At 46.2% G+C, this 22929-nt stretch overlaps 1 protein-coding gene across 1 annotated transcript in view; it reads right to left on the minus strand.

Annotated features, from left to right (window-relative positions):
• VSTM2B (V-set and transmembrane domain containing 2B) overlaps positions 1–14483 on the minus strand; it is a 38686-nt gene extending 24203 nt beyond the window's left edge. Inside the window, exons 1-4 of the mRNA XM_083750553.1 lie at positions 14274–14483; positions 12878–13730; positions 11660–11844; positions 3962–3991 (exon numbers count right to left, since the gene is read on the minus strand). Coding sequence (XP_083606679.1) covers positions 3962–3991; positions 11660–11844; positions 12878–12950 — 288 coding nt within the window. The 5' untranslated portion in view covers positions 12951–13730; positions 14274–14483. The remainder of the gene's footprint in view (positions 1–3961; positions 3992–11659; positions 11845–12877; positions 13731–14273) is intronic.
• Between the last annotated feature and the right edge of the window lie 8446 nt (positions 14484–22929).

Raw genomic sequence — 22929 nt, forward strand, 5'->3', positions numbered from 1 at the left:
GGGGACAAAGTCCCTCCTGCACAAAGAAGTAACTACAGATGGGCTTTGCATTTTACAACATCGAGTGCCATAGTGTTTACATGTTTCATGTTTACATAGCGTCTGCCAATGGTACACTAGGTGGCTGTGCAGGATTTGGTCAATATGCAAGCTGAAGATAAACCAGTCTCTGGTCACACCGTATGGACAAACACACACTTGAAGCTTCTTTGCACATAGGAGGTACAGTACCAGAGAGGAATTAATCTGAACCTGAGTCTGATTATGTGCATACATGTTTTTCTTGCATGCGCAAGAAGTCTCAAAGCTGCCCATGTTTCCCAGGAAAATGCCAGAAACAAACCATGTGATCACTTTTAGCAGGTTGGCTATTATAAAGTTGTATATCACAAATGATGATCTGCAGTGGAAGGGCAGGTGTAGAGCACCTTGTCTATCTAGCCCAGCATTGGCTGTTCAGCAGTGGCTGTTCAGGGTCTAAGGCAGAAGGCATTCCTTTCACCTTTCCCCACAATCCTTTTTTAAAAAAGCCTCAATAACTGGATATGCCAGGGGATTGAACTTGAGATCTTCTGTATGCAAAGCAGCTGTTCTACCACTGAGCCGTGGTACCTCCCATGAAATGCACATGTCTCATGAAATCACCATCACCAGCATCTCCTCTATTTTGAACCCTTCCCATTTCAATGACTTGTCAGAATGGCTTGTGGAGGGCTGGCGACTTCCAGTTCTGGACCTGTGGCTGGAAGCAATTTCCTATCCATGGGCTACAGCTACTACTGTCCTTGCCAATTGGCAAGAGCAGATGGGAAATGGAGCCCAGCAACATCTGGATGTCTACAGCTCCCTTGTCCCTTCTGTAGAAAAAACACACACAATAGTTTGCTCTAAAATCCAGGTTTCTCAACTGCATTCTGAAATAAATATCTGCTTCATCTCCTCCTATTCCTCTGTTTTTGAAACCTGAGATGTATGTTTTCGGGACCCACTCTATTTTTTGTGATTGCATTCCCCCCCCCCCCATAACTGTAATACCACCACCAATAAGTTATTGTGAAAAGCACAATAAAACTCTGGAAATCTGGCTTCAAGCACATTGGCTGTAAGCAGGAAAAAAAGTCTACCTCCAACTCCCTGGAGACAAAATATTGAAACTGGCTGCAAAAGCACTCTAGTTGATTCTAATTCCCCATTAAGATACATAGGGAAGAAGTTGAAGGTAATCAGATTACAAGCAAAAGGGTGCTTTGTAGGTTAAACCAGAGCTCAGTTTGGAGCCTCAGCTAACCAGTCCTCGAACCTAGAAATACAGAAATTACATTGTAATGCATTAAATGAGAGTGTCCCTGAGCATGTGCAGAGCATCTTTCATCGCAGGTCCTCACACCTGAGGGATCATGAATCTGGACTTGCAGGGGACATGAGGCAGCTCCTCAAGGAACTTGAATCTTGCCCCCTCCCTTTTTCAAAAATAGACAATGTATGGACAGCATGCCTGACATAGTGTTAGAGGGACAACTCCTTGCAAAGACGCTCTGTGGAATTAAACAACAACAAAAAAGCCTTTTGATGCTGCTCTTTCCCTCTGTCTTAAAAATTCAATTTGTCTTCCTCCCCAAAATCAAATATTCCACTGCTGCAAGTCATTGCTTTTGGCCATTTCTATCCGCCCCCTGCACCAAGGAATACTTCCAAGCATGGGGTCACTCATCCGAAATCAAATGCTGGCCACTAATTCCATCTCCTCCTTCCCTTAATTAAATGCATTTCTCCGTTGCAGTCAACAGCTAGCCACTAATCCTCCTTGCTCCCCCCCTCTGCTTCCAGCAATAATGCATTTAAAATGTATCATCTGTCCAAAAGCAACCTCACTGTGCTGGCTCTCTCTAATCCTGCCCTCGTACTCTTGCAGAAACAAGTGCAGCCAACAGCATCCAGCCATTCATGCTTCATCTCTGATTCCCCAAAACAAATGCAGCCCTTCATACCCCTCACCCAATAATAACAACAACGAAAAACAGCTTCTGCATTTAATCCTCTGCAAAGCACACAAAATCCCAGTCAGAGAAAGGGGAGAGAGAGAGAAAAGATGCACCAGGTCCCTCAAAGTTGAACACAGCCATGTTGCCATGAGTGAGTCCAAATCATCTTCCAAAAATAGATGCATTGGGACTAATATATTTTCCCCTTTTCCCTCCCGCTCCCCTGTCTGAAATGCAGCCCGCAACATCTGCCTCTGAAATTCTGTCTCCAAACACTTTATCAATTTCGCTCTCCTCTGATCTTGTCCATATTTAGACGTGCATATTCTCTCTCTCTCTCTCTCTCTCTCTCTCTCTCTCACACACACACACACTCCTATTGTTCTGTTTTCTATATTTTAATTATTCCTTTTTGTCATCAGAAATAATAGTATGATTGCCAAGATGCCTGTTATTATCAGGGATCCCTGAGCTTGACCCTTATTTAAATAAAGCTCAGCTCCAAAGTGCTTCATCAAAGAAACCCCAACGATTCCGTTTCCTATTGATCTACGTTCCACACACCAGCAAACAGCTTGTAGAGAAACCAATTACAGGTGGGTGCTCCAGATCTAAGGCAACCTCCCATTTGCAATAAACAAATTTCATAGAGGCAGGCCAGGATGGCTTTGCCTCCAAAGTTTAAGATGCAATCAGTCCAAATAATCTAAAAACAAAAACAAAAAAACCACAATGTAGCAGGTGGGAAAGTGTGTGCATCACCTCATTTGGGTAGGGGTGAAACGACTTCTGCAAGATGTCACAATGTGTGATGTATGAAGATAGAAAACTTAATTTTGGTCTCTTGTGCCAATTTAACAGTCACAACCTCTGAAGAATTCTGGGAACTGCAGCTTGTTGATGGGGCAGGGCATAATCTATTAATGACTCCCCCTTCCACAGACCCTGGGTTCTTTGGGATGGGGGAAGTAAGAATATTGACTGCAGTGTAGATATATACTTGGAATTAAGTTCAGAGTACATATTTAGTCAAAGGAAGTGGCAAAGCTCCTAGACCAGTGATTCTCAAAGGGTATATGAAGCATGCCACACTGGTGTGGCAGGAGACGATGGCAAGTATGGCAGGAAGTTTCAAGAACAATCAAAGAAACATTTCAGTGTAGTGTAATGTAGTATCATTTTTAACCTCCCCCCCCCCCCCAAGAATATGGGTATATATCTTTTCAAAACAAGAGAAAGAGCATCGAATGATACTGAGGACAATCCTAGTTGTGTTTTCCAATACATCTCTTATCAATTAAACATGTTGGTGTGGCACTGGCAAATTTTCATTCTGAAAGTGTGGCCCAGAGAAAAAAGTTTGAGAGACACTGTCCTAGACTGTGACACTGCAGTCGGGGGGTTTATATGTTTGCAAGTTCTGCCATGAGAAATGCTCCCTTGTAGCATTCCTTTCATGGAAAGGGATATAGCTCAGTGGTAGAACATCTGTCCTCCCTGTTGATGTCTCAAGTTCAGTCCCTGGCATCTCCACATAGGGCTGAGGATGTTCCCTACCTTAAGCCAGTGCAGTGGGGGGACGGACCTGTGGCCCTTCAGATGTTGTTGGACCACAACTCCCATCGTTTTTTTAAACATGGGTGGTGCTGGCTGGGAATGATGGGCATTGTAGTCCAAAGAGGGCCACAGGTTTCCCCATCCCTGCTCTGGAGGGTTGACATGACGTGGGCAAGGAGGACATGCAAGGATTACAAGGATACCACGACGAATCAAGGCCCCATCTTTGTGAGGTCTCATGTGCAGCCCCTCTCCAAGGTCTCAGGAACAGGAGGGCTCTTCCAATCCCTGCTCCCTGAGATTCTTTAAACTGAAATCAACAGGGACTGGTTTTTCCTATGTGCACAGGCTGTGCTCTACACAATAACCCCTGCTCCAGCTAGATGCCTACAGAAAAGCAGAATGTACTGAGACACACTTACACTGATCTTTGTTGCATCCTTATTTGTTACCTGAAAAAGAAAAGAGGGAGAAATTAAACAGGGAGAACGGATGCATCAGAACAATATTTCTCTCGCATACATTCTCCCTCCCCGTCCCCACCTCACATGCACCTATTAAGCGGACAATTCTCTTCCTCAAACAGGGTTAATGGCAGACCACTTTTCCTTGATTGGGGATACACTCAATTGCTTCTTAACTTACTGCGTATGTGGTTTGGGTGAAAGACAATTGGGTTGACTGGGTGGTAGTAAAACAGTTATCACATTTTGCCATTCGATAACAGCCTTTGAGGGCAGGGATGGCCACAAGTCGGTTAACTGACATATATCACAAGCAGCTGAAATTCCAAAGGCAACCTTGTAATGCGGAATAGCAATGGCAGAAGCAAGAAAGGGAACTTGGTGAACTGGCCTGGGGTAGTGGGTTTTGATCCATTGTATTTCCACACAAGTCTTTCTTGTTACTTATTATCCATTATTATCCATTATCCTGATCTTCAAATGCATGGTAAAGGTATCTGATGATGTCATATTAACAGTCTTAATCAAATCTACTCAGGAGTAAGTCCTATTCCTATGGGAGTGGGGTTAGGATTGATATTAAAATAAGCAGTGACTTATAAAAGCAACATCAAAATAAAACCTCAATCGATGTTAAAAAGCTGAAAAGGCATAAGAATTTTTTTTTAAAGTCTTTGCCTGGCACTGGAGAGGCATCAGAGTGGGTGCCAGGTGAGGTTTTCTGGGGAAGACATTTCAAAGCCAGAGTGCCACCACTGAAAAGTCCATCTCCTGGCAGCTGTCCACTGCACTACTGATGGTAGAGGAACCTGGAGAAATGTTCTGATCAGGGCAGCTTGCCATGCTGAGAAAATCACCTTGTCAAGCCTAGCTCTACAACAGGGGATCATAGAATGCTTTAGTTGATGGATTACAAGAACCCAATATGGTAGCATATTGAATCACAGAATTGTAGAATTGGAAGGGACCCAAAGAGTCATCTCATCCAATCTCCTGCAAGAGAAGAATCACAGCGAAAGAAACCCTGACAGATGGCCATCCAACCTCTGCTTAAAAACCTCCACTAAAGAAGGTCCACTTTCAGAGGTCATCTGTTCAACTGTTGAGCAGCTCATACCATCAGGAAGTTCTTCCTAATGTTTAGTCGGAATCTCATTTCTTGTAGCTTGAATCTACTGGTTTGGGTCCTACCCACTGGAGCAGCAGAAAACAAGCTTGCTCCATCTTCCACATGGTATTTGAAGAAATAGGTTTTTAACGAGGCGTCTAGAGTGCAGTTTGCAAACAGCTCTGTCATTGTTAGAAATAGGATACTTCAGCTGGGCCTCTTCATTTACACCATCCATTTAAGGCCCTTTTATGCTACTTTAACAGCTGTGGCTCCCTGCAAAGGATCCTAAGAAGTGACGTTTGTTAAGGGTGCTGGGAATTGCAGCTCTGTGAGGGGTTTTCTAACAACTTTCAGTGCCCTTAATGAACCATAGTCCCCAGGATTCCTTGGAGGAATCCATGGCAGTTTAAAGCAGTATCATGTTGCTTTAAACTTATGGTGCAATGTGGATCAACGCTGCAGGTAAAAAACGCTATTGAACATCTCAGGCTCAATGGTTGACAAAGGAGGCCCTTAGCAGTGGTGCCTGTTGGCATTGACCCACAACAGGACCTTCTCGGTGGTGGTTCCCTGTTTCTGTAATGCCCTGCCTGGTGAGGTGTATCTGTCTCTCCCATTATTAACTTTCAGGAGGAATTTACAAACATAAGTGTTTTCACCCAGGCATTTGATGGCAAAAAGATGCTGTTCATGGCAACCTTAGAATTACTAGCTGTGAAAGTATATTATTGTTTTAGAATGTTTTTCGATGTTTCAATTTGCTTTTAGAGGTTTTTTTTTACATGTTTAAAACATGTTTTCATTTTTATTGTTTTTTGGCGGATGTGTTTGGTGCCCTGGGCTCCTTGGAGCGGAAGAGCAGGATATAATGATGGTGGTGATAGTTAGATTGAAGATGGGACCAGCAATCCAAGCAGTCCCTTTCCCATGTTGCTGTTGTTTTAGGAGAAGAAAATGAGACGGGGTGGATGGAGCCCTGTCTCAGATCTCCCACGTATTGTCCAGTTTGTCTTTGACTTTTATTATGAGGCTAAAGGCAACATGTAAACCTCATCTATATGTTTTCCTTGCCGTTGCCACCCCAGCCAATATCGCTGGGCGAGTGCATGTTTTGCAACTCCATTTGAGCAGAGCTGGCATGCTATACATTCAAAAGAAGCAGATTTTCAGCAATAGCTTTGTGACCTGGAAAGGACACTCTAACAAGAAACACTGTTTTACAGCTCCTGCCTCTGGTTCTATCATTACATCTATTTCCGATGTTCCAGTGGTGAGTGCTGTTCTTTTTGTGCCTAAAATAGCACCATCCAAGCACAAGAGGGAGGCTTCAGAAGATTTGAGGAAACCCTTCCAGAAATGAAAATACCTTCAGGGCAGTGGAGACACCAAACATGAGACAAAACCCTTAGTGTCCCTTCCAACTCTGCCATTCTATGCGTCTATGAAACATGGTCACTGGCCATGAAATGCAGGTTGACTTATTGGTGCTGGTGCTGGTAAATTGTGTATATTTCTGTGGAACTGAGTGCCTGGAATCTTGATTGACAGGGCTCTCCACTGCAACATTTCGTTGCGGGTCGCCTTGATCACATGTGAAAGCCAATAATCTGCCAGACTTTACTGTGACAAAGGAACAGAACCCTGGGTGGAGCTATGCAGATGGCTACATGGGGCTTCACAAATGAGAACAGGCTTGGTTATCAGCGGCTCCAGCTAGGTTTCATAGGAAATGGTTGCAATTTGGGATGCAGCTGGAAGGAGGCTGCATGTCTTCCTTATGCAAGTCACTGAGAGCAGCACAACACCCTCCCTAAAAAGGTAAGAAGACCCTGCTGAAAGAGGCCATTGACTCATCTAATTCAGCATCCTGACCTTGCTGTGGCCAACCAAATGCCTGTGGAAAACTTGGAAGCAGGACCTGAGCAGAAGAGCTCTAACCCCTTCTGTGGCTTCCAGCAACTGTTATTCAGAAAGGTTACTGCCTACTGTGTCTAGTAGCCACAGATAGCTCTCCTCCTTGAATGTGTCCAATCTTCTTTCAAGGCCATTCAAGGTGGTGGCCATCACTGCCTCTTGTGGGAGTGAGTTCCATAGTTTAACTTTGTACTGGTTGAAGGAGGAGGAGAAAAGCTTTCCTATCCACTTTCTCCATGCCATGCCTAATTTTATGAACTGCCATCATGTCACCTCTTCCTTGCCTTTTCCCTAAACTAAAAAAAAATCCCAAACACTGCAACCTTCCTTTGCAGGGGAGTAGGTTCATTTCCACTCCAATGGCTATTCCGAGTGATCCCTTTCTCTTCTCCTCTTTAAGTGAACATGGGCCATTTATTCCTACAAGGATTCAGAGTTGTAGTGGGGGTAAGGCATGCTCTGCACCCCTACAGTGGATGCCTTGCCCTTTGCCAACAGAATCAACATGCAGGAGTGCAATTTGTCTCCATTCAGAGAGCCACCTTATGCTCTTCCCTGCTGTATACAAGCCTTCTCTCCAACTGAGTGTGCACTTGTGCACACACAGGCATGCGCTCATAACTTATGGGTATTTTTGCTAGTACCAATTCACCAGCTGAAGCCCCAGTAAGTGGGCTGCACAGTTTTAGCCGATGTTGGTCTGGGCTTTAGCCATAGGACACCCCCCTACCCAGGTTCTCTTCTACATTTTAATTATTACGAGCCAGAGCAAAGATAAACCATTCTGCTGCAGAGTTATCCCGCAGCTTCTCCAGGGGGTGGGTGTGTGGACATATGCACAGGTCACATCCCACCGGAGGAGGATTGGAAGAAGAAAGAAAAAAGCTAACAACTATGAATCATCGGCAGAGAAAAAGTTCCCTGTGCCAAACAACCCACCTCCTAGATTTGTTTACTTGGCTGGTGGATAGAGGAAATGGAATGCTCACTTGACAGCAGTGGAGCAGTGAGTCTGTGATGAGAATAAGGCAGTGGAGGCTGGTCCGTTGGGGAGAATGAGGAACAGCACCACCAACCTTAGCCTGTCCTCTGCCAGCTGCCTGGCTGCTTGCTTACATCCAGTCCAGGAGGTGGTCTTGCCCACCAGCATCCTCCTTCTTAAGTCTCATTGGGGTGGAAGGATGGGGACAAAACCAGAATTAGTCAGCTTTCCCTGTCATTGGCTCTGGCGCCACCTACTGTTGAGCTCCATGCTTTCTGCCCCACCAGTCCAGATGGGCACCAAGCGCCAGTGGAATAAGGGGCGTTTCACACATGACGTGGAGACAAAATTGGATGCCCTCAACAGAGAGCCATAGCTAAACCTGTATTTTTTCACAAGTGAACCTAGATAATGCACCTATTCTGCAAGCATGTGAGCCATATTCATGCATTACACTTGCATCATCTTAGATGTACAACCCCCCAAAAAGTGGTATACCATAACAATCATTCACCAGTGTTTCAGCAGAATCCTGTCTGTTCATATTTAATTGTTTGGTGTGATCCGTTTATCTCGCCATTAAGTAAAGCAGGTTATAGATTTAGCAGTGACTGGCAAATCTTATATGCATCTGATTACCAAAGAAAAAGGCAAATCAGTAGTAATTCTGTTACTAGCTCTACTCTTACTAGAATGAATAATAATAATAATAATTTTCCAAGGACTGCAACATTTAATCGATAACTGTTAAATTTTTGAGGGGTAACTTAGACTGCAGTCCTATGCACAATTACATAGGAACGCAATAGAAATTCCTTCTCAGCAGAGATTCATGAATTTTGCCATAAAAAGTGGTGCCTTAATTAACCAGGTCCCTACTTAATTTTTTTATTGAAAAGTTTTCAGCACAAATACTTATGCAAATTACAGATGGCAAGGACTACCTTAAAAGAGGCATTCCCTCTTGTGTATGAGAGGAGGATGCATCTTCTAAGATAAAGTCGTCTGCAAGGAGAGTCGTACATCACTTGAAAACAAAGCAAGCGCCCTTTCTCCTTCAGAACAATTGCTTTTCTCCTGATATGCAAATTTAACAAATTAATTCCCATGCAATTAATGAACTGAAATTAACATAATCAGGCCCCAGTCCTATTAAATTAATTGCATTTTCATTTCTCCATAGTCTTGGAGTCATCCTCACATTTTGTCCTCTCAACAAACCTGTGAGACAGATGTCATTAAACTACATCTCCCATCACCCCTGCCCATTGGCTATAGTGGCTAGGGCTGATGGGAGTGGTAGTGCAAAAGATCTGGAGGGCACTAGGTTGGGGAAGGCAGCTGTACAGTAAGACTGAGATTTAGCAGCTTGCCCAAGGAGAACTTCACATCTGAGACAGTCTTCCCAGCCCATGTCTAGTTCACCACAATCACTCAATGCACCCCTTATGAACTCTGCATTTTATGATGAAGATCAGCATCCTACCTCTTAACTCTGAGTGCTCATCAGGAGATAGCTCAGTCAGTAGAGCATGAGACTCTTAATCTGAGGGCTGGATTCCCATGTTGGGCAAAAGTCTCCTGCACTGTTGAACCATCATGGGCCCTTCCTATGATTATGATCAGTGGTTGCTGGTGCTCATTGGGATTGGTGGGGTGGGCGGCAGGGAGACTAACAGTAGGGGGCGCCAGAGCCAATGACAGGCAGAACCAACTAATTCCAGCTTTGTTCCCACCCTCCCTGCCTGCCTTCAGGTCCTTCCAGGGCAACACTGAAACAAGGGCGACCGTCAGTGCCACCTACTGGAACCTTTGTGCAAGTAAGAAGGCAGACAGATGAGAACCAGCTGAAGGCAATGTCCCATGGAACAACCTTCACTTGTGTTTATATAAGCAGGGAGAGAGGGAAGGTCAAAGGTGGCACAAAGGGTGGAAGGATAGCTGGTAAGCAGAGGCACAGTGGCACAGCAGCACCCAGGCCACATTGTGATATTTTAAGTATTTACTTATAGCATTGATATCCCACCTTTCCTGTGAGGTGCTCAAAGCGGTGTCCCCCCCATCCCATTTTTATCCTCACAACAACCTTGTGAGGTTGGCTACATCTGTGATCGAGTGACAGGCTCAAGGTCACCCAGGGAGCTTCATGGCAGAGTAGGGATTTGAACCCTGGCCTTCCAGGTCCTAGTCTGACACTCTAACCACTACACTGCACTGGCTTATAGTCCAAGAATATAGTCCAAGTCTAAACCAAGAATGAAAGGGAAGTTCACCAACAATTACCATTCACAACAACCCATTTTAATAATAATAATAATAATAATAATAATAATAATAATAATAATAATAATTCTACCCATATCCTTCCCCACCTTTCATCAAGGGCAGATTTACAACTTGATTCAGTGGGCCTCAGATAGCGCTGATTTGGGGACTTATAAACATTCACCCCATGGAGGTAGCTTGCATTTTGTGTGTCCGTTTCCCTGTGCCGAGAGAGTCCTTGTCATTTAATCTTAACTGTACGTCATAAATACCCTACAGCAACATTTGTCATGTTGCAGATAACTACTGTAATTATCACCAGCCCAGGAAACATGCTCAAGCTCCCCAGCTGTTCCCCACCTGCTCTGAACCAAAAATGCTCTGCTCCTTTCTGCTGTCAGTCCATCTCGCCTCCCATGCAGACAACCAGTTGATGCCCTCACGGGCTGATTCTTGCTTTTGAGTTCCGACTTCCTATGTGGCTGCTATGATGCATCATCATCAAAATGCAAAGGTTGTGGCTCACCTGCAACCATTTATATATATATATATATATATATATATATATATATATATATATATACCGATGAACCTAGGGGTGGTGCATTGGAAATGCACCACTGAAGGCCTGTTCACACATGCACGTACACCTCTTGACTCCTTGTCACTGGAGAACTCACAGCAGAGTGGCTGGATGTGCTGAAGAATCCTGCACCCTGGATGTGTGGCAACATGTGAGCTCCACAAGTGAGCTTTGATTGTTGGTCATCGCTCACATAGGCTCGCCACTGCTTGAAGGGGAAGGCCTGTAGCTCAGTGGTGGAAAATTTGATTTGCAAGCAGAAGGTCTGAGGTTTGATCCCTGGCATCTCCAGTTTAGGGCTGTGGAGGAACCCTGCAGAGCTGCTGCCCATCAATGTAGACAGTACACTGCTTGATGAAACAATGGTTTCACTCTGTAAAAGGCAGCATCCTATCTCCCTATGTCCCCTTGATTCTGAAGCCACCAAGTCCCATCTGTGTACCAGCCATGGATCCTTCACATTCCTGAAAGTCCCTGCAAGTGCCCCCTCTATGGCAAATGTTACACCCCCTAGTGGACTGCATTCCTCACTTATTTGTCTGAATCCACTCTGTTACGTGCGGCAGAGATGGAGATAAGCAAAAGCAACCCCAGAAATACCACTTTCTTGATGCGTGTTGCTGGACTGCCTTTCTTTCTTTCTTTCTTTCTTTCTTTCTTTCTTTCTTTCTTTCTTTCTTTCTTTCTTTCTTTCTTTCGTATTGGGTTTCTGTTCCTACCTCCCGTGGTCTGTATCAAACCTTGCTAATTAATGGTCTATGCATGGGTGGATATATATCTCTATTTGTGAGGATTTATTACCTTGGTTCTGCTGCCGGGGCCACTGATGGCTAATTCGTGAGCAAGCTCTCGTGCTGGTTCCTTAAGATACCACCATTGGATTTCCAAGGAGTAAGAGGTGGATCCGCTGGCCCGGAAAGCACAAGGCATCTCAATATCATCCCCCTCTCTAACAGTCACATCTTTAGGAACTTCTGTAAATGTAGCTGGAGACCAAAAATAAAAAAGGGGGGAGAAGGATAGGGTGGCAAACAGGGAGAGATGGAAAAAGACACAACAGAGCTGTTCTGCTAAGAGTCCAAAATTCACAGCAAAACGTTGCAGAAGGAGGGGCTTTTATCGGCTTTCCTGAACTAGCCAACATGCCATGGATGCTGCCCACACTACATGGAACTGAAGGGTGGCAGGGACCGGGAGGAGGGAACCCAGAGGTCATGTTGTCGAGTCCCTCTACCCCCTGAAGTGCCCGGAAATGGACTCATCTGTAAGACCCCAATTATGGTGTATCACAAAGGGTGAGGTTTTCCACCCATCTTTGCTTGTTGACAAGGGATGGCCGCCATGCCCCCCACCCCCACCCTCTGGCACCCCCTGGTGATCACTGCAGTCTGGGCACCCATCCATATCAGACAAGTGTCAGAGGAGAGAATGTAAAAGTTTGCTGGATAAATTCCCCCCCCCCCCAGCAAAAACAAAAGCCTGCAGGGAGACACATTTCCCCACCATCTCCACTTTCTAGGGACCACCACATTTCAAAGGCTGTGTGTCTGGGACATGGTGGTACCCACCCCCTACTGTTTTCACCCCCCCCTTTTGCTCTGGGTTCTCCTCTGCAGCAAGAGTGCAGGCATCCCTCAGTCCTGCAGCCCGGGCTGTGCTCTCTTGCCTGCACCCTCTTCTTCTCTTCAGCATCATTCCCCAGACCCCTGCATTTCCAACGGCATGAGCTCACTTGCCTCTTTCTGATACAAGCAACCCACAAACCACTCAAACAGTGCAGCATCTACCTATCTCTCTCTCTCACACACAAAAATATATAATGGTGCACATATCAATTTGCCTGGCTTCCAGACATCAGATCAGTTATGCATCTATAGCCAGCTGTCTGCACAGATTATGGAAACAGAAGTGAAAGGCAGTTAAAATACAGACACTTGCTGCAGACTGAGAACCAGATCCTTGATTTTGCTACCAAAATTAAAGCAAGCGTGGGGGTGGGGGGAGAAGTTTGGGACTTACCCTGGACCATGAAGAGCAAGGGGGCATTGAGCATCAGGTAACAAAGGGAGCCTAGAAGCCCTCGATTTTCCATCTCATATATGTGGACTTTGGAGTACAGGGCAAAGCGAGGGGATCGGAGGGGGTGGTCAAAACAACCAGGCTAAGAGATCTTCACATCCCATGGCAGTGCCAAGGCATTGGAGAGCCTGGTCCAGCGATAGGATCAATACGAAGAGGAATACTTTAAAAAATGAAATGAAATAAATAGCCACCGAGCTCGATTTCTTTCCTCCCCCACTTCTCTCTTCTCTCTGTTCTCTCTCTTTGGAAGCACATATAAAATCCACAGCCAGTTGGTCCAAGGGAGAAAAAAAATTGCTGTCGTGACGTTGGAAGAAATTGATCCTGAGAAGCCAAAGCGTAAATCTGCCGGTTTGATTGTAATTATTAATTCCCACCAGCCAGAAGCCTCTTCTTCTTCTTCCTCCTCCTCTAACAACTCTGCGGCAACCACAATTCAACTTCCTTGGTCTGAACGGGGTTTTCTGGAGCCCCCAAACGAGGAAGCAATCCCAGGTTTCCTGCCCAGACCCATCTGGGCTCTTCTCTTCCAAGGGAGAGTGAAGAAGCCGAGAGAGCGATTCCCAGTCTCCCCCCGCGCTCTTCCAGTCGTTATTTCCAAGGGATTTCCCTCCCTCCTTCCTTCTTCCAGACACAGCGAGGAGGAAGAGCTTCCTTCTCCTCCCTTGTGGTGGTGTGTAGGGTCCAAATCAGGCGCAGGATTCGAAGGGTTGGATCCTTCTCTTATTTTTTTTAACCCCCCTCTCAAATCAAGATGCTTTGCTCAACCTATAAGAGGAAATTTCACCATCTGACGTTCCGGCGTGGAGGCAGCGGTGGGAGAGAGACCAGTCCAGGAGACAGAGGGAGGGAGGGAGGGACCGAGAGAGAGAGACAGAGAGAGAGAGGGAAAAAATTAAGTTGTGTTTCCCTGAGATCAAATGGTTGGATTTTAAAGCTGCACACAAGCAAACAGGCAGAGGACGGAGCAAGTCACCCAAGCAGAGGAGGCACGTTGTCAATTGCTATCTGCTTTGAAGGCGTTTGTTTGCGCGTCTGGGAGAGGAAGAACGCCTTCTATGACAGACTTAAGTCCCCCAAAGTGCAATTCCCCTCGTTCATCGCGACCGATATTTCCCAAACTGGGGGATTGGGGCGGGGGGAGAGAAGGGGATGGCAGAGCGAGAGCGAGAGAGACAGAGAATGGGTGACAGAAAGAGAGAGAGAGAGAGAAGGGGGATGGCAGAGATAGGGTGGAGGGAGGGAGGGAAGGAGAAAGCCGCCTCCACATCGTTTCCCGAAACTAGTTCCCTTCCCATCGAGTTTTTCTTCTTCTTAAGGGAAATTTACTCACATCCTACACAGACAGACAGAGGCTGGCGCCGTCTCCAGCTGGTCCCCACTTCCCCGCAAACGCGCAGCTGGGCTTCCAAGTGCCCAGGAAGTGAGACGCTGCTGTCCCCGAGCCAAGTGCTGGATTCGAATCCCACACACACACACTCGCACAAGCACCGCGTTTAACATTCCGGCGGCGTCCACAGGGCGTGGAAACAGTCTTTCTCTCTCGCCCCCTTCCCTCCCAGCCGCAAAACGATTCTGACTGCGCGCACACACACAGCCCACTCAGAAGCCACCACAGCCTCCGGTCTGGAAGTCTCACTTTTCCAAATCTCTTACCTTGGTTCTTTTCTCCAGCCTTTCTGAGGTTGGGAAATCATCCGAGGAGAGGAGAAGGAGGAGGAGGAGGAGGAGGAGGAGGAGGAGGAGGAGGAAGAAGAAGAAGAAGAAGAAGAAGAAGAAGAAGAAGAAGAAGAAGAAGAAGAAGAAGAAGAAGAAGACCGGCGCTGGTCGAAAAGGAGGAGAGGCGTTCGGATTTAAAAGGAAATAAAATCTAGGGAGATGATGAGCTCCCTCCCTTAAAAAAAGCAACACGCCAGCCAGAGTCCTTAGAGAGAAAAATGGGGGGGGGGGGAGAGAGAGGCGTCCCTTGCAAATAGACAGTGATGGGGGGGGGGGAAGCCCCCTCCCGGCTAAAAGTCCGCAATGGATACCATGAAGAAGTGATGTCGAAAGGGAGGGGCGCGAGAGAGCGATGGGGCGCGCGGGAGCCGGCAGGTGCCCTGACTGGATGCAGGGGCAGATGTGGCGGGGGAGGGGACCAGAGGGGGAGGGGGAGCTGGGGACAGACTAGTTGATTCAGAGCAAGTTCGATTTCCGGTTTGGGATTGGGGGTGGGCCGCTGTGTGTGTGTGTGTGTGTGTGTGTGTGTGTGTGTGTGTGTTGCGGTTAGAGCGTGCGGTGCCCATCCTCCGTAAAGGGAGCGGGGGTCTGTGTGTCAGAAACACAAGCTTGATGCCTTCCTCCTCCTGCCTCGATCCCGGATAGGGGTGAAGCCTGGTGGAGGGATGTGGGGGAGTCCTGGCAGGTCTCCCCCCAATAGTTCACCGCCCCCCACCGCCCACATGGCCGGTTCCTCGGAGGGAAGGCGCTGCATCCTCAGCTCGGGATGGGGGTTGCGCTTGGCTGAGCGGCGCGGATTCCTACGGAAACTAACCGCTTCCAAACGAGGAGGGCTTCCGAGGAAAGGGTCTTCAGGACGGGGAGGGAGAAGGCGAAATGCCTTGATGGGATTGCTCTCGGAATTCCAACAGGTGAAGCTCGCCCCTCCCTCCAAATGCGCTTTTCCCTTCTGTGCACCCCTCTCTCACCCCCCCCCCCCGCAACCCGGATCTCCACGGATGAAAAATAAGCAGGGATTTGTATTGGAAGTTGTTTAGTACTGCATTTCACACTGTCTGCTCAGGTTTCTAGTCCCTGCGTTCCATACATTTAGGGACTAGAAACCTGAACAATGAGAAATATTGCGGGGGGGGGGGAACCAGTTTGTTTCATCACGTGAGAGCACATTTACTGAGATAAGCTGTTTTAAAACAAAAAAATAATTACTCATGGTCTGTTCAGGTTTCTAGTCCTTAAGTACAGGAAATGTAGGGCTGGCGACAGCACTTTTTAATCCTCAAGTATGTGAAGGCTTCCTTCTGCTCCCTCCATGATGTTATTTCACAGTCTTATATCATTTTGACTGATGATTAACTGGTGACATTTTATTTTATGGTAAATTCTGATGTGTGTTAAATATGTTGTGGAACAGTTGGAGGGTGTTTGGGTCCAAATTGTGGTTTGATGTATGCATATCTATCTTCTATCTATCTGTCTATCTACTGATCAGTTAGTCTTAGTTTATTTGGTCTACAGACCATAAACAATAAACATGAACAACATCAGGCATGTCTGCATGCCAGCTGGTCAGTAAGAACAACTGTTTATAAATCAGTGCCTGAGTTTTGATTTTCCTCTTCCCTCCATTTCCCTTTTCCCTTGTGTGTCTTTTTATTTTATTTTTATTTGTTAGATTGGAAGCCTGCGGGCAGAGATTGTCTTCTGTGTAAGCCATCCTGGGAGACTTTTCCACTGAAGAGCAAGGCACCAACGCTTAGAATAAACAAACAAAGAAACAAATAAGCAAATAAATAAACATAAGCATAAAACACAATACAGCAAAGCAAAAACTCAGTTGTACATGCATACATATACAGTAGGTCACAGTCACCATCAGTAGAAGAATAATTCTATTTTTTTAAAAAATAATTTTTATTAAGTTTCATATTACCAAATTAAACATATCAAACCAATTAGTCCAAATTGTAACAATACATATATAATCCAATTATTTGCCAAATTATAAATTCTTTTTGTGGGGGGTACCCATGCTTCTCGATCGGCAGGAGTCCAATCCTCAACTGTTTTCTGCTGCCTTCATGTTAAGAATGATATTTTCAGTCTCCTCTTCACAATCCTTGTCGTTACACATTTTCCTTTTCCTTCGCCTCCGAATTATTCCGCAAGTGGGTTGAAAAAACAACAACAGTAGAAGAATAATTCTAAACACTGATAATGGCATTTGGAAATCTTCGCATAATTTCACATCCAATCCCTGCTTCTAAAAAAGCAGCAATCAATGGCAGTGCTATCACAATTACTATTGTAGAGTTGGAATGGTCATTCAGTCCAAATCCTTGCTATGCAGGGATCGCAGCTGCAGAACCCATCACCCCCTGGGTAGCTGCTGGAGCCCAGGATCCCTTGGTGTGTTCACTGGCACCAATGCTGGGCACTCCTAGCTGCATGACCAATGGGCCTGCCAATCCACCTGCTGTTTAAAGCATGGGTAGGCAAACTAAGGCCCAGGGGCTGGATCCATTCCAATCGCCTTCTAAATCCGGCCCACGGATGGTGCGGGAATCAGCATGTTTTTACATGAATGTGCCCTTTTATTTAAAATGCACCTCAGGGTTATTTGTGGGGCATAGGAATTCGTTCATTCTTTTCTTCCAAAATATAGTCTGGCCCCCCACAAGGTCTGAGGGGAACAGTGGACTGACCCCCTGCTGAAAAAGTTCGCTGAGCCCTGGTTTAAAGTCTCACCTGGAGTTCCAGAGAGATCCTGTTGTTGGGGCATGATGGGTAATGTTATGTACTGAGTTGAATAGGATCCAAACTGCAGCAGTCTGATTGGTCCTAGAACAATAGGATTCAGAATGCAGCAGTCTGATTGGTCCTAGAACAATGCAGCAATATGATTGGTTGGCAGGAACCACCCAATCATGCTCCAGATATAAGTGAATCCACAACCTGATTGGCTTACAGTAGAATTCCAGAATTAGCCAATCATGTGCAGCCCATTGTGTAAATAATGTATATAAAGCAGATACTTTGAGGGGACATTCATTCATTCCTCCTCACCACTATGAGCTGAATAAAGAGCATGAAATCACTTTGCGACTCTGAGTATATTTCAGGTAATTTGAAAGGCAGTTGGCTCACTGATGTATGGCAGCTGCCTGATGCTCACCCTGACCATAAACACTAATTTGGGGGGTGGGGCAAAAAAATGATGGGGGTGCAGACCCCAATGACATTTTGCTGACCACTCCTCATAAATGGAGCCTTACAAGAGCATAGCCATAGAAACCTGGGGAACCCTCTCCTTACTCAATTTTGGACAGGCTGCCTTCCTAGCTGAACTTCAGGTACATGGCCAATAATTTCTTCTCATTTTAAGGCAATGTTTGGGTTTCCAATGGTTTATGATGAGTTTTGATTATTTCGTTTTCTGCATGGTTTATTTTTTATGCACACTGCTTAGAAATGCTAATGACCGAGCGGTAAATAAATGCTAATACTAATGCTAATGCTAATGCTAATAATAATAATAATAATAATAGTCCTGTAGACCTCAGCCACATTAGGTTGACAGCTTGTGGTTGCTTGTCTTAGACATGCCACACCAGATTGTGATGCGGGAGGACAACAAGACAGCAGGCAGCATCCAACTAAGTTCTACTCAGAGTAGACCCTTTTATGTTAATGGACCTAAGTGAGTAATGTCCATTTATTTCAGTGAGTCTACTCAATGAGTAGAACTAACATTGAAGGTAACCCAATATTTCTAGGTTTTCAGAGTTTTATTATCCACCTTTTAATTTCTTTTCTTGAAAACCTTCCCAAAGGTTTTCTGCTTTATTTCTGCAGTTTTAAACTCTTGTTAGTTTTTTTTAAGTTTTGTGTACACTGCTTGAGAATTTATAAATTCTGAAACGAACGAACGAACGAACGAACAAACAAACAAACAAACAAACAAACAAACAAACAACTAAAACCTGCAGCCTGTGCACTTGCTGAATTTATTTTACTATTTTGTTTTGTTTTATTAGAGAAGTTGGCGTCTGGATTGCTTTCCAGCTCTGGTACCTGAGATCCTCTTTAAATTGGAGATGCCGAGGATTAATCTTGGGACCTTCTGCGTGCAAAACGTGCTTTGCCTCTTAACATTGTGAACATAAGAGCATAAGAAGTGCCCTGCAGGATTTAGATCCCTTGACGCATCTAGTCCAGCATTCACTGCTCACAGTGGCCAACCGGATGCATATGGGAGACTCACAAGGAGGGTATGAGCACGACGGGGCTGTCTTTTATCTGACCTCCAGCAACTAATATCCAGAGGCATACTGCCTTTGCTTCTGGAGGCAACATGACCATCACTGAACTATTAGCAACAGATAGCTTTATTCTCCATGAATTTGCAGGATCCCCCTGTAGCAGTGAATTCCATAGTTTATGGCCCAGGCATGTCCAAAGTCCATTTCGGGGGCCTAATCCAGCCCGCTGGTCGATTTAACGCAGCCCCTGTGGTACATCCTGGGGTAAAATCCTAAAAAAAGTTCATCAACTTCAATCCTAAAAAAGCTCAACAACTCTGGGGTAAAATAGTAAAAAAAGAGCTCAACAACTTGAATCCTAAAAAAAGCTATAGAATTTTGGTCAACCCTCACACATGTTCACTTCATTAAATGGCCCTCTTTAAAAAGGTTTGGGCATCCCTTATGCTGTATGAAAGAGTACTTTTGTCTGAGAGAGAAGGAAAAGCATGTCTACATGCAGCACATGTTTAAACTGTGGAACTCACTCCCACAGGAGGCAATGATGGCCACTAACCTGGGTGGCTTCAAAAGTGGATCAGGCCCGTGGTCCATGAAACCTCTAACCTACATCACAGGGTTGTTGTGGAGAAAAAAGAAAGGGGAAGAAGAGAACCTTGCATGCCACCTTGAGCTCTTTGGAGAAAAAGTGGGGTATAGATGCTAATGACGATGACAATCCAAAACACCTGGAAAGCATATTTTGCCTCTCCCTGTTTTGAGATCCCCAAGGATGTGTTCTGCAGGGAACAGGCTTCATTAGACCCGTTGGCAGACCAACTCTGTGTTACAATGATGTCTGCAAATGTGACATAAAAACTGGCAACATTAACCCCGCCATGTGGGAATCCCTTGCAGATGATCACAGTGCCTGGAGATGGACAGGTCGTGTATCCACAGCAGTGACCGGAGGAGGAAGGACTGTTCTGAAGAGTGCAGAGAGGAGAAACGCCATGATGCATCATCATCAGCACAACGGATGCCTTCATCTGCTCCAGCTGCAACAAAACATGTCTCTCCCATATCACTCTCCACAACAGATGCTGTAACCTTCCAGCAGTTTGACTTCACCCCCAAAGAGGCACTCTTCCATTTTCTCCTGAGACAGATGGATGCCAACCAGCCTGCTAAAAAAAGTTCCAAACTCTGTGACCTTAAGACTTGATCCTCCTGTACAGTTGCCCCCTAGCTTTCACAAATCAATGCTTGTGTGTGTGTGTGTGTGGTGTTCACAGGAGGTGCACAACACAGGTTCAGCCCGCTGACACGTCACCCCCCCTCACTTTCTCCTGAAAGGAACTGCCAGGCTGCAATTCAGAAGAGGCAGCAAAGATCTTGGGTACTTTTACAGTCCCTGCCCAGTGCACGCGAGGAGGCCAGGGCTTCAGAACCCAGCTGGCAAGCTGCACGTGGGGAACTGCCTCTGGCTTGGCCCCCCGGGGGAACTGCCAATAAGGACCAGTCGCGCACATGATGCGACGGAGCCGGATCTGCGTGGGAGTTTTCATTAACTCCAGCAATGGATGGCTGCTCCGCACGGAGGGAGCGGGCCCTTGATGGCTTTTCCTCTGGCAGTTCCCCTATGCCCCATCATGTCACGTTCGGCATCTCAGCCATTGGTACCCTGAGCACGTCCTTGCACGGAGCTTATATTTCACTGGCCTTGGGGCAGGTAAATGAAAGCGCGGGAGGGATGCTGCCGGTTGTTGCTTGTGTTGTTCATTATGTGATTCCCTGTGCTTTTCATAAAGTGCAGTGGACCCCAACGAGCTCCAATGGGAGTTAGTGATGTTTCTTTAACTGAGATCTTCCCAGCCACCGAGATGGGACAAAAGACGCTTTTGCAAGGAGATTGGCCCAGGGAGAGACAAAAGAATATTTTCACACACTGCAAAGATTCCATGCTAGGGATCTCTCTCTCTCTCTCTCTCTCTCTCTCTCTCTCTCTCTCTCTCTCTCTCTCTCTCCTCCCCCCGCTCCGCTACATGTTCTTAGGCTGTGTAGTTTGTATATTATGTTGCTGCAGTCGGCTTAACACACCACTTGCTTAAGTCTGCAGTTCTGATGCTTTTCTGGGAGGAGGGGAGGCGAAAGGAAAACGTCTTCACCTCCGAGTTTATAGTCGGCAATAAGTGCCACAAATTGTGAATGAATCAAAAGGGGGTAATGCAAAGACGGTGCGCGCGCGCGCGCAGTGCATTCTTTCTCCTCAATCCTGCTTTACGCCTTGTGTCGGATCAACAAATGCTCTCCATATGTTCCATTGCAACAGTGCCTGGCTGCAGTAACGGGCTGGATGAGGGCCAACACACGGAAACTCAGTCCAGACCCAGATGGAAGTGCTGAGAGCGGGTGGCTCATCTGTTCGGGAGAGTGGCGCTTTCAACCTGTTCTGGAGGGGCTTGTGCTCCCCCCCAAAAAAAAACAACAACCAGGGCTGCGGGCCCATTTGCAACTCCAGATGTTGCTGGACTACAACTCTGATCAGTGCTGCGGAGCATGATGGGAGCCACATGCAGAGGTCCAAAGCTTTCGCACATCTGCCCCAAAGAATCAGGTTGTAGTTGGGAGTGCTCAATCACCCACCTTTGTCATGAGAGGCACATGAGTTCTCTGTGGGGAGCTGATACCCCAAGCCTACTTGGATGGAAATAGCTGGGCTTCAATGACCCTAATCCAGGGATCAGCAATTTTTTTCAGCAGGGGGCCAGTCCACTGTCCCTCAGACCTTGTGGGGGGCCGGACTATAGTTTCAAGGAAAAAATGAATGAATTCCTATGCCCCACAAATAACCCAGAGATGCATTTTAAATAAAAGGACACATTCTACTCATGTAAAAACATGCTGATTCCTGGACCATCTGTGGGCCGGATTGAGAAGGCTATTGGGCCGGATCTGGCCCTTGGGCCTTAGTTTGCCTACCCATGCCCTAATCTAACATAAGGTTACCAGATTTTTTTCAATGAATCCGGGGACCCTTTTGAACTTCAATGGATTTTGTCAGGGGACTGATTTGTAAATCCGGGGACTGTCCCTGGGAAACAGGGACGTCTGATAACCTTAATCTAACCACCACCAGACATGGCCCAGAAGCTCTGGTATGGCTGCAAGAGTGTTAACATGAGCTTCCTTGGAGCTAGAGGCACAGGGGAGCACAGCTCCAGGATTTTTTTGGAGAGCAGTAACAACAGTGTCGTTAGAGCACATACTACCCATTGACACCTAGCATCAAGAACTTTTGTCTTTTCTCAATTAGTAAAGGTAAAGGTACCCCTGCCCGTACGGGCCAGTCTTGACAGACTCTAGGGTTGTGCGCTCATCTCACTCTAGAGGCCGGGAGCCAGTGCTGTCCGCAGACACTTCCGGGTCACGTGGCCAGCGTGACGAAGCTGCTCTGGCGAACCGGCACCAGAGCAGCACACGGAAACGCTGTTTACCTTCCCGCTATAAAGTGGTACCTATTTATCTACTTGCACTTAAGGGTGCTTTCGAACTGCTAGGTGGGCAGGAGCTGGGACCGAACGACGGGAACTCACCCTGCCACGGGGATTCGAACCGCCGACCATGCGATCGGCAAGTCCTAGGCGCTGAGGTTTTACCCACAGCGCCACCCGCGTCCTTTTCTTAATTACATGCCCCTAATATCTGGCTTTATGGTGTGCCTGTAATAGGACTGCTCACCTGCTTTTCTTTTTCAACTATCCTGGATTAATTAATGCTTGCTATGATTTGTGATTTTTCTCTGATTGCACTGTTGTGCAGAATCGTTGACGGATGTGGACTAGTGGTGTTAAAGTGAATTCAATTATGTTTTTGTGTCTCCGAGAGAGCAATTGCTGCGCGATACCCGCTAAGCAGAGTGTTAGGTAAATAAATTTTAACCCTGGCAACAGCAAATATAAATTCTGCTCTCAGAATAAATTATGGCCCTTTACAGAGCTGGCCCAGCCATTAGGCAGGGTGAGGTTACTG

This window comes from Podarcis gaigeae, assembly GCF_964106915.1.
Source record: "Podarcis gaigeae genome assembly, chromosome: 8".
Classification (NCBI taxonomy): domain Eukaryota; kingdom Metazoa; phylum Chordata; class Lepidosauria; order Squamata; family Lacertidae; genus Podarcis; species Podarcis gaigeae.